Genomic DNA, 11224 nt, shown 5'->3' with positions numbered 1-11224 from the left:
AGAGAGAGAGAGAGAGAGAGGATGAGAGAGAGACATCAATGATGAGAATCATGGATCAGCTGCCTCCTGCACGCCCCACACTGGGAATCGAGCTCAAGACTCGGGCTTGTGCCCTGACCGGGAATCCAACCGTGACCTCCTGGTTCATAGGTCAACGCTCAAGCTGGGCTGAGAATGACCAAGTCTTTGATGCCTGTGTCGCTGAGCACTTCAATGCAATCCCCCTAGAATGGCATCTCCCATGGGCTCAGCTTCGGTTTCTGTGCCAGCAGAAGTAGGCCGACCCACCCTGGCTGGCCGCTCAGTGCGTTAGAGCATCGTCCTCATACGCCACAGTCGTGGGTTCGATCCCCGGTCAGGGCACATATAAGACTCAACCAATGAATCCTTCAATAAGAGGAACAACAAACCAGTGTATCTCAGATCAATGAAAAATGAAAAAATAAAAGGATAAAGAGGTAAAGATTAAATTGGGGCAGGAGGACGCCTTCTGAGACGTGGGCAGCTCTGGGAGACGCCTGAGGACCTAGAATCCATGGATCCCTGCAGCGCCAACACATCCACTTCCCCACAGTGTCCGGTGCGGAGCACGTGGCTCCGTAGACCCCGACGCTAACCTTGTGCTCCAGTCCCCCGACTCCTGTCTCCTGACTTTCTAGGACCCCAGCCCCCACGTGGGTAGAGGTGACCCCCCCCCCCGCCACGGGACACTTACTCCAGGTCCTGGAGGTGAAAGGTGGTTTCCAACAGGACCTCGCACAGGAGGTCCATGCCGTCGTCCCCCAGGGGGTTCATGCTGAGGCTCAGGTGGGTCAGATGGCGGTTGCCCATGAGTCCGAGGGAGAGAAAGCCACAGCCAATGACGTCCAGGTGGCAGTCCCGGAGCCTGCAGGGCATGTGCCAAGGGACAGGGAGGGTCACACTCGAGACCCTGCGACCCTGCGTCACCTCGGGTCGGCCCCCTGTCCCAGCCTCAGGGTACTCCTCGTTTGGGAGGGGATTATGCTAGTATCTAGGAAGGCTGTTGGGGGGCAGGTAAGGGCTCAACTAAAGGACTTTTAAAAAATATGCCGAAACCGGTTTGGCTCGGTGGATAGAGTGTAGGCTTGCGGACTGAAAGGTCCCAGGTTCGATTCCGGTCAAGGGCATGTACCTGGGTTGCGAGCACATCCCCAGTAGGAGATGTGCAGGAGGCAGCTGATCGATGATTCTCTCTCATCGATGTTTCTAACTCTCTATCTCTCTCCCTTCCTCTCTGTAAAAAATCAATAAAAATATATTTTAAAAAAAAGAAATATATATATATATATATATATATATATATATTATTGATTTCAGAGAGAAACACCCATGTGAGAGTGACACATCAATTGGTTGCCTCCCACATGCTCCCGACCAGAGCTAGCAGCCTACAACCGAGGTAGGTGCCCTTGACCAGAATCAAACCCCCAGGACCCTTCAGTCAGCAGGCCAACGCTGACCTTCCCTCGCTCCCTGTTCTCTGAGATGGGCCCACACCCTTGGTCACGGAGCCATGGAACCCTCACGGGGAGCGAGGGGGACTCACATCAGCCTCTGGACAGCGCAGGTGAAGCACTTCAAGCTGCGACACAGCAGCGTCATGCCATCCTTCCCCAGCGGGTTGGTCGACAGGTCCAGGTGCGTCAGGCTCTGGCTGCTGGTGAGGACCTCGGACAGGTGCTGGCAGGCGGCCGCCGTGAGGCCGCAGTTCCCCAGTCTGCAAAGAGAGACAGCGCCCCCGCCCCCCAAGAGCAAGTGCTGGATTCCTACAAACATGGCCAAGAGCCAAGTACACAGAACCGGCTGCTGTATTTTATATCATCACCAGAGGCCCAGTGCACGAAATTTGTGCACAGGTAGGGTCCCTAGGCCTGGCCGGCGATCAGGGCTGATCAGGGTCTTCCTGCTGCCGGCCGGAGTCTTCCTTCATTCTGCGTTGCCCCCTTGGTGTTCAGCTCATGCCATAGTGAGCATTCGAACTCCCAGTCTCCCAGTCAAACTCCCGAGGGGACACTTTGCATATTAGGCTTTTATATACATACATACATATATATACATACATACACATAAATATACATACACATACATATACACATATATACTATATATGTATGTACGTATATAGTATATATGTGTATATGTATGTACATATATGTATACATATTATGTATATGTGTGTGTGTGTGTGTGTGTGTGTATATATATATATATATATATATTTAGAAGATTTCTGTAAAAGCTCAGTTTTTGACATGGCTAATTTGTCTTAATTTGTTGGAATTGTTTGTTGTTAATGCAGATGGAGCCCTAGCTGGTTTGGCTCAGTGGATAGAGCATCGGCCTGCAAACTGAAGGGTCCTGGGTTTGATTCTGGTTAAGGAAACATGCCAGGATCCCCAGTTGGGGGCGTGCAGGAGGCAGCCAATCCATGATTCTTTCTCATCATTGATGTTTCTGTCTCTCCCTCTTTTCCTGTCCAAAAATCAATAAAAATCTAAAAAAATGAAGATAGCCCTAGCTAGTTTGGCTCAGTGGATAGCGTCGGCCTGCGGACTGAAGGGTGCTGGGTTTGATTCTGGTCAAGGGAAAATGCTGGGGTGTGGGCTGGATCCCCAGTGTGGGGCGTGCAGGAGGCAGCTGATCCATGATTCTCTCTCATCATTGATGTCTCTCTCTCTCTGTCTCTCCCTCTCCGAAATCAATAAAATCATATTTAAAAAATGCAGATAGGTAATTTTTAATGACCCTGACGTTAACATTTCACAATGAGTGGTTTGACATGGGTGAGATGCAAACCAACTGGAAACAGAATCTGAACACGTGCCATTGTATTATAACGCTGCACACTTTTGTTTGTTAATCCTCACCTGAGGATATTTTCCCACTGATCTTTTTAGAAAGAGTGGAAGGCAGGGGTGGGGGGAGACAAAAACATTGATATGAGAGACACACATTGACTTGCGGCCGCCTGCACGCCCTCGGGCCAGGGCACGTGCCCACCACCCGGACATGTGCCCTTGACGGGAATCGAACCCGGGTCCCTTCAGTCTGCAGGTCAGCGCTCTAGCCAGAGCCACACCAGCCAGGGCTCTGCTCAATGTTTTCTATCAGGTCAGACTTCTGCAGCAAAGACACAGATGTTATTTATTGGGTCTTTCTCCAGCCTCAACATTGAGGTCACAGCGCCTGCTCTCACCCTTGGTGCATGCATAAGCCAATCCCTGCTCCCCAAACCCCCACCCCGGTCCCCCATGACTGGGAGGACCTCGGTTAAGACAAGACAAAGACAACCCGGCTGTGAAAGGAAGAGCCGCTCACATCAGCCTGTGCAGGGCGCACTGGGAGACCTTCAGGGCCTCGCAGAGGGACGCCACGCCCTGGTCCGCGACCTTGTTCCCCGCAAGGCTCAGGGACCTCAGGTTGCGGGAGGCCAACAGGATCTGGGAGATGAGTGGGCAGCAGGAGTCGGTTAACCCGCAGTGATCCAACCTGCAGACAGAGAGGAGGTTTGTGAAACACACCCTCGTCCGTCCGTCCGTCCGTCCGTCCGTCCCCAGCACCTGGGCCCCTCCGCTGGTCCCTGGACACTGTCCGCTGTGGTCTCCGAGTCTGGCCGGGACGGAACCTGCAACCCAGGCACATGCCCTTGACCTAGAATCAAACCTGAGATCCTTTGGTGCGTGGGGCCCACATTCTAACCACTGTGATTATTTTTAATTTTTAAGAAAGTATATTTTTATTGATTTCAGAGAGGAAGGGAGAGGAGAGAGGGATAGACACATCAAGGATGAGAGAGAGCCCTAACCGGTGTGGCTCAGTGGATAGAGTGTCGGCCTATGAACTGAAGGGTCCCAGGTTCAATTCCGGTCAAGTGCATGTACCTTAGTTGCAGACACATCCCCAGTGGGGGGTGTGCAGGAGGCAGCTGATCGATGTTTCTCTCTCATGGATGTTTCTAACTCTCTATCCCTCTCCCTTCCTCTCTGTAAATATCAATAAAATATATTTTTTAAAAAAAGGATGAGAGAGAATCATGGATTGGCTGCCTCCTGCATGCCCGCACCGCCCCCTCCCCCCCACACACATGGGGGATTGAGCTCACAAGCTGGGCATGTGTCCTGACCGGGAATCGAACTGTGACCTCCTGGTTCATAGGTCAATGCTCAACCACTGAGCCACACTGGCCACGCTGTGATTCCCTGCCTCCCCCCCCCAACTTTATGAAACATCACAAGTGACTTTTGTATTGTGGCAAAATATGCACAACATAAAAATGGCCACCCTGACCATTCCTATGTGCCCAGTTCTAGGGCATTAAGTCCATTCACATCGTTGTACCATGTCTTCACCAGCTGTCTCTAGATTTTGTCAACCTTCCAACCTGTTGCCATCTTTTTGCCACCTGCCAGGAATAATTATTTCAACATAGAAAGTGAAAAAGCAACCCAACCAAAAATAAAATAAAATAAAATAAATCCATACAATCAAAAAGCGAAAACCGCCCCAGCTGGATTGGCTCAGTGGATAAGAGCGTTGGCCTGAGGACCGAAGGGTCCTGGGTTCGATTCCGGTCAAGGGCACGTACCTTGGATGCAGGCTCCTCCCTGGCCAGGGCCCTGGTCAGAGTACGTGCAGGAGGCAACCAACCTATGTTTTTCTCCCACATTGATGTTTCTCTGTCTTTCCCTCTCTCTTCCACTCTCTCTAAAAATCAATGGAAAAATATCCTTGGATGAAAATTTAAAAAAAAACTCAAAAAAAAAACCAAAAAAGTGAAAATCACCCTGGCCGGGTGGCTCCAGTTGGTTGGGGTTGTGGGTTTGGTTCCTGGTCAGGGCACGTACCTGGCTTGTACGTTTGATCCCTGGGCAGGGTGTGTGGGAGGCAGCCGATGTATGTTTCTCACATTGATCTCTCTCTCTCTTCTCTCGATCTCCCCCCTCCTCTCTCTAAACATATCCTGGAGTTGAAGATTTAAAAAAGAAAAGTTGAGAACCAGTCCCGGGACTTACCTCAAAGACTCCAACAAGCAGTGGGGGTGCTTTAAGGCTTCCTGCACGACCCCGATGTCTTCCTCTTGCAGGTGAATGTTGTCCAAGTTCAGGTGTTTAATGTTATGGTTGACGATCAGCGTCTTCCAGAGATGAGGCAGACCCAGGGTGATCTGTGTGCCTTTAAATCTGCCGGAGAGAGTGAGGGAGCGAGAGTTAGACGGTCGGGTGCAGCCTAATTATTCCTTTTGTTGTGGTTCACCCTCACCTGAGGGTATTTTTTCCATTGATTTTTTAGAGCGGGAGGGAGAGAGGGTCCTGGCAACTAATCCTGTATCACATCGATTAGTTGCCTCCTGCATGCGCCCAACTGATGTTTCTCTCTCTCTCCCTCCTCCTCTCTCTAAAAAAATCAATGAACACATCCTTGGGTGAGGATTAAAAGAAAAGTACAAAGTGATAGTTGCAAACACAGTCGTGGGCATGTGGAGTACGGCATGGGGAATACAGTCAGTAATATTATAATAACTATGTATGGGGCCAGGTGGGGACTAGACTTTTTCTGCCAATATTAACATAATTTCATGGAAAATATGTGAGATTAATGAGGGAGACAGGAAGTTGAAGAGGCATCAAAGGGTTTACTTAACACCTCTGCAATTCCTAAATCTCTTTGCCACTGTCATGTATTACTGTTGTATTACAAATATGGTGATGACGTGGATTAGAGCCGATGACAGGGTGTGGCAAGAGTTTACAGCAGGGACAGCTATGCTTGGCCAGTGTGGCTTGGTGGTTGAGCATTGGCTTATGAACCAGGAGGCCATGGTTTGATTTCTGGTCAAGGGCACATGCCCGGGTTGCAGGCTCAATCCCCAGTGTGTGGTGTATGGGAAGCAACTTATCAATGATTCTCTCTCATCATTGATGTTTCTCTCTCTCGCTCTCTCCCTTCCTCTCTGAAATCAATAAAAATTTATTAAAAACAGCAACACAGGGACAGCTATGGGGAGGGCTTCCCCGGGGAGGGTGTTCAGATAGCAGTGGGCAGAGCTGTTAAGTTCTGTGCAGGACGTAAGGTGACAGGGCACCATTCATTACTGTGGGGTCACCAGCCCCTTGGCCCAGCCCCTTTGAAGGAAAGCACTCAGATGCAGAAAGGGGAGAATGGGGAGGGGGAGCATTTGCAACCAAGAACCTGACTGGCTCTTGTCTTGGCTGTCTTGTGGGCTTTGCATGGCCTTGGAAGGAACATTAAATAGAACCTTCAAAGTACAACGCGCCCTTCCTCGATCACTGCAGGTGCCTGGTGAGTACCCCGGGGTCTACAGACTCAGGAACGTATTAGCATTCAAATATGTGCGAGCTTATGACTATACTTGTGGCCCAGTGCACGGATTCGTGCACATGGAAAGGAAATAAATTAGAAGATTCATGCAATAACTATGTTACTGCAAAAAATTACAAGTCAAATAGTATATATAATATGGTATTATAAAATTAAAATACAAAATATTTTAATACGTATTGCGCATGCACGAGTCAACGTTTATTTTTAAATTGCCAGTGTGCTTCATATGTACTGGTCGGCTGGTCGACCGGACATACAGTTGGTCACTTAGCCTTTTATATATATTGATATGACCTTATGACATTAAAAGCACTAAGGACTGATGGAAGTGCTTCAGTAAATCATGCACTTTGATCTTTGCATTTATTGCCTCATGCTGGACCACTCACCTGAAATGAGCTCTTCTTTTCCCCTTACTAACCAAGTCCTATTCATCCTTCAAAACCTGAATACATGAACCCACCCTTCACAAGTAATCCCTTCACAAGGTCTTGAGTCCCTTTCCATCCCATTGCTTTTGGGAGCTTGGTTCCTATACCTCCCACGGCAATTGTCCCCTCCGAATACAGTTTATAGATTGGCCTTAGGGCAGCCTTACATCAGCTTCTGGATTTTGCAGGCTGGCTGCCTCAGCTTGACGCACAGGGTCCTCATGGCCCACTCGCTCAGGATGCTGCCCGCGAGGTCCAGCTGTTGCAGGCTGGGGTGGGTGCTGAGCACGGAGCAGAGGTTCTCCCACCACTCGATGACCAGGGGCTTGGTCTGCAGCCTGCATGCAAGAAGGAAGGAAACATTGGCTTCCACAGGATGAATTTTTTTTAAAAAAATATGTATTTTTATTGATTTCCAAGAGGAAGGGAGAAGGAGGGAGGGAGAGGGAGAGAGGAAGAAACATCAATGGTGAGAGAAAATCATTGATCGGCTGCCTCCTGCATGCCCCTCACTGGGGATCGAGCCCGAAACCTGGGCATGTGCCCTTGACCGGAATGGAACCTGGGACCCTTCAGTCTGCAGGCTGATGCTCTAGCCACTGAGCCAAACTGGGTAGGGCCCACGGGATAGATTTTAACACGAGCAACAGCCACTCCCATGTCAGAGAAGAAAGACTAGTCTACAGGATGAGACAGGGATGGGTGTAGAGGCTCAGAGGACACAATAGAGACGTCCATGCCTTGCATGGGCACGCTCCTGGCCACCCTGCATCCCGAGTACTTGGTACCCAGGGGTGCAGTAGGATGGTTTGGAGCCAGCGGCTCTCGAGTCAGATTGTGCTTTGATGCCAGCTCCCCTCTGCATGTGAAATGGTGCAGCCTCTATGCAGAACAGCAGGGAGGCTCCTAAAAAAATTAAAAATAAAACTACTTTATGACCCAATAATCCCACGTATGCAAAAGAATTGACAGTCAGGCCCGGCCAGCGTGGCCCAGTGGTTGAGTATCGACCCATGAGCCAAGAGGTCACGGTTCCATTCCTGGGCACATGCCCGGGCTATGGGCTCCATCCCCAGTGTATGGGGCGTGCAGGAGGCAGCTGATTGATGATTCTCATCACTGATTTTCTATCTCTCTCCCCCTCTCCCTTCCTCTTTCTGAAATCAATAAGTACATATTTTACAAAACAAACAAACAAAAAAAGGATAGTCAGGATCCTATGAGATATTTTCATTCTATTATCCACAACAGCCAAGATATGCAGAGTATTCCCCCCAAAATGTATACATACTCTCACAGCTGAGAGCTCAATTTTGAAAAAGAAATGTCTTTTAACAACCACGGCCTTTGTAAGTATATAAAGTGTGTGTCTACATTTTTGGGGGACACCCTATAGAAACAACCCAGATGTCTGTGGATGGATGAAGAAAATGTCACCTGTCCCCCCAATAGAATATTACCCAGCCTTATAAAAGGAGGTGCTTCCATTGGCAACAACATAGGTAAACCCAGAGGACATGATGCTGAGCGGGACAAACCAGACACGGAAAGACACGCATGACCTCGCATGCAAAACAGTGGGACTCACAGGTACAGCGAGCATCCGTGTGGTTGCCAGTGATGGGGGTGTAGGGGGGAATGGGGGCACGTTGGCCAAAGGGCACAGAGTCTCAGTTACATATATTGTACGGTGTTTCTCACTGGAAATTGGCTGGGACGGTAGGTCTTAACGCATTGCAGACCAGTAGTTTTACTGCTAGCTTTACCCAGTGGCCAGATAAGTTTCTATTGAACGAGTCCAAAAAGCGTTTTACAAAAATGTTAAAGGCACGCTTTAAAATTAAATACCCGTTGCATTTGGAAGTTATTTATTGCGTGTTCTTACAAGCTAATACTTTTTTAAAGTATGATACTCTGTAAATCAGTGTCATATGAAGCGAGAATTCTCGTGATCCGTCCGCAATATGTTAAATGTCTTCTGCTCCAAGGTAGCTGTGTGAGGGATGGCTATGCTAATTAGCACGATTGTGGCGATGATCATCTCAAAACACCAACACCTCCGAGTGGAGATGGAAAGAATGAAAATTTCGGGGGCGGCGGGCAGGCACTCACCCTTGCGGAAGGACGGGCCACGCCACGGTGGCCTCATCTTCGGGGAAGATCTCCCTGACGTCCATCTGAATTTCCCGAAGGCGCCGGCAGTGCTGGAGGCAGAAGGAGGACACGTTCAGGTCCATGGGCCGGTTCATCGTCAGCCTCACTTCCCGGAAGCCGCTCAACGCCAAACGGACAAACTCTTCGTCTTGGGTCTCGAAGAGACAGTAGAAGGAGTCCAGGAAGTCCAGCGGGGAGGTGGTGGCGGCCTGCTGACCCAACAGGGAGACCCACTGGAGCAGCACCCGCCTCACCACCAGGGCCACGGGACACCCCAGCAGGTCCTCCAGGGCCCGCACCACCTCTTTGTTCATGAAGCCAAACAAGAAACGTTTCATCTGCAGCACGTGGACGTTGAAGCTGACCTGCTTGAGCTCCTTCAGGCTCTTGGAATTCTCAATGCACAGAGCGTGGGGCTCCCACTCGGCTTCCAGGCCTTCCAGGACGTAGTACAGGGCCGCGTAGAACTCCTGCAGGCTCGGGTGCAGGAACGTGAAGCACCGCTCCCCCTGGCTGTCCCGCAGGAGGATGTACTTGTGAAACAGCACGGAGAGCTCTGGCTCCGTCAGCCCGTGAATGCCCAGGTCATCGCTGTAGAACACGAACTTCCTGGCCCACACGCCCTGCACGGCCATCCGGCACAGGCCCTTCAGCACCACTCGTTCGTCCGGACTGAGGCAGCGTCCCGGGCCATCTCGAGGGGCGAGCTGATGGACCACGAAGGTGACGTACAAGCCCGTGAGGACCTGGCAGGTAGGGGGCAGGCCCTTCCCCGAGGCCGTCTGCAGCTCAAGAGCCCGGCAGAGCAGCCACCACGTGACGGACACCTGGCACCTGTCAATCAGCACGTGGTTGTCCAGCACCGCATGCAGGACCTGCGTTTTCTGGTCCTCGTTCTTGACGTGCTTGAGGAACACCTGGATCCTTTTCTCCATCGCGATTCCTTCAATGAAGAGGTAGCGGGGAGAGATGAGCATTGAGCAGAGCTTTTCCAGGCTCTCGTCTCTGACGGTGATGATCAGAGAGGACTCAGGCAGCAGGGCCTTCTTCAGCAGACTGCACATCAGGTCGGACACGGGCCGCTTCTCTGTCCAGTTGTCACAGACGTTCAGGTCAGCATTTTCGGAGGCAACATCCAGGTCGTCAAAACCGTCGACCACAAACAAGAGCCTGTCTGGTTGGGACATGATGTTTGCCACGGGGACCTCAGAGTCTGGCCACTCCCTGGAAATTAACTCCGTGAAACTGCTTCTCCTCCTCCATGGTATGTCTCGGGCATCGAGGAAGAAGACGTAGGAGAACATACCCGGGTAGAGCTCCCCACGGGCCCAGTGCAGCAGGATTCTCCTGGCCAGAGCCGACTTCCCGACCCCTGGTCTTCCGTGCAGGACCACGGTGAGTGGCCAGAAGCCTTGCTGGTCTGGAGCGAAAGCACCAGACAACATTTGCATTTGTGGACAGTCAGCGGCAAAGGTTTTGAAACTGTGGTGTACACCCGACACTGTGGCGAACCTTTTCTTCACATGATGTTTGTAGTTCTCTTCGTCACCTCCTTGGCCTATGTCAGACCGGAGAGGGCAGAAGAGAAACAGGAGACAAAGTTGGAAGACAGTCTGGATTTCAGACACTCTACACACAGGAGACTTTGTTGCTTCTCAGCAATGTATTATTGTGATTATTATTATTCCTCACTTGAGGATATATTTTAAAAATATATCTAGATTTCAGAGAGGAAGGGAGATGGAGAGAGAGATAGAAACATCAATGATGAGAGAGAATCATTGATTGGCTGTCTCCTGCATGCCCCCTACTGGGGATTGAGCCTGCAACCCAGGCATGTGCCCTGACCAGGAATTGAATCCTTACCTCCTGGTTCATAGGTTGACGTTCAACCACTGAGCCATGCTGGTCAGCTAAAAAGATGTTTTTTTTTTATTGATTTTGAGAGAAAGAAGAAGGGAGGGGGAGAGAGAGGAAGGAGGGGGGATATGAATGAACTAGAGTCCTTTACCTTGGTCTTTTGTCTTCTCTGCTGTGGTATCATCTTGTTTTATAACTTGTGACATTTCTGCAGAAAAGAGAGGGAAGAAGAAAGAAATCCCACACACTTAGAGGTGAATTAACAAGGTCAGATCCACAGTATCCCCGAGATAGGGTCTGCAACACCAAGGTTTCACCTTCTGACCCATCTGAAACCACGACTCAGCTGGAGAGGCACAGTGGACAGAAAATGAGTCTTAGGGTCAAGCTCAGAGGGTATGGGTTTTGGTCTCATT

General features: G+C 50.3%; 1 protein-coding gene across 1 annotated transcript in view; it reads right to left on the bottom strand.

Moving 5' to 3' along the window:
* Positions 1-715: 715 nt before the first annotated feature.
* The window catches only part of NLRP5 (NLR family pyrin domain containing 5), a gene marked incomplete at both ends in the record, with an annotated part of 14562 nt that continues 4053 nt past the window's right edge, over positions 716-11224 (bottom strand). The window contains 7 exons of the mRNA XM_006108635.1: positions 716-886; positions 1568-1738; positions 3340-3510; positions 5034-5201; positions 6962-7132; positions 8907-10506; positions 10960-11016. Coding sequence (XP_006108697.1) covers positions 716-886; positions 1568-1738; positions 3340-3510; positions 5034-5201; positions 6962-7132; positions 8907-10506; positions 10960-11016 — 2509 coding nt within the window. The remainder of the gene's footprint in view (positions 887-1567; positions 1739-3339; positions 3511-5033; positions 5202-6961; positions 7133-8906; positions 10507-10959; positions 11017-11224) is intronic.

Source organism: Myotis lucifugus, unplaced genomic scaffold (genome assembly GCF_000147115.1).
Source record: "Myotis lucifugus unplaced genomic scaffold, Myoluc2.0 scaffold_2887, whole genome shotgun sequence".
NCBI lineage: Eukaryota > Metazoa > Chordata > Mammalia > Chiroptera > Vespertilionidae > Myotis > Myotis lucifugus.
This window is presented reverse-complemented; position numbering and strand designations above follow the sequence as displayed.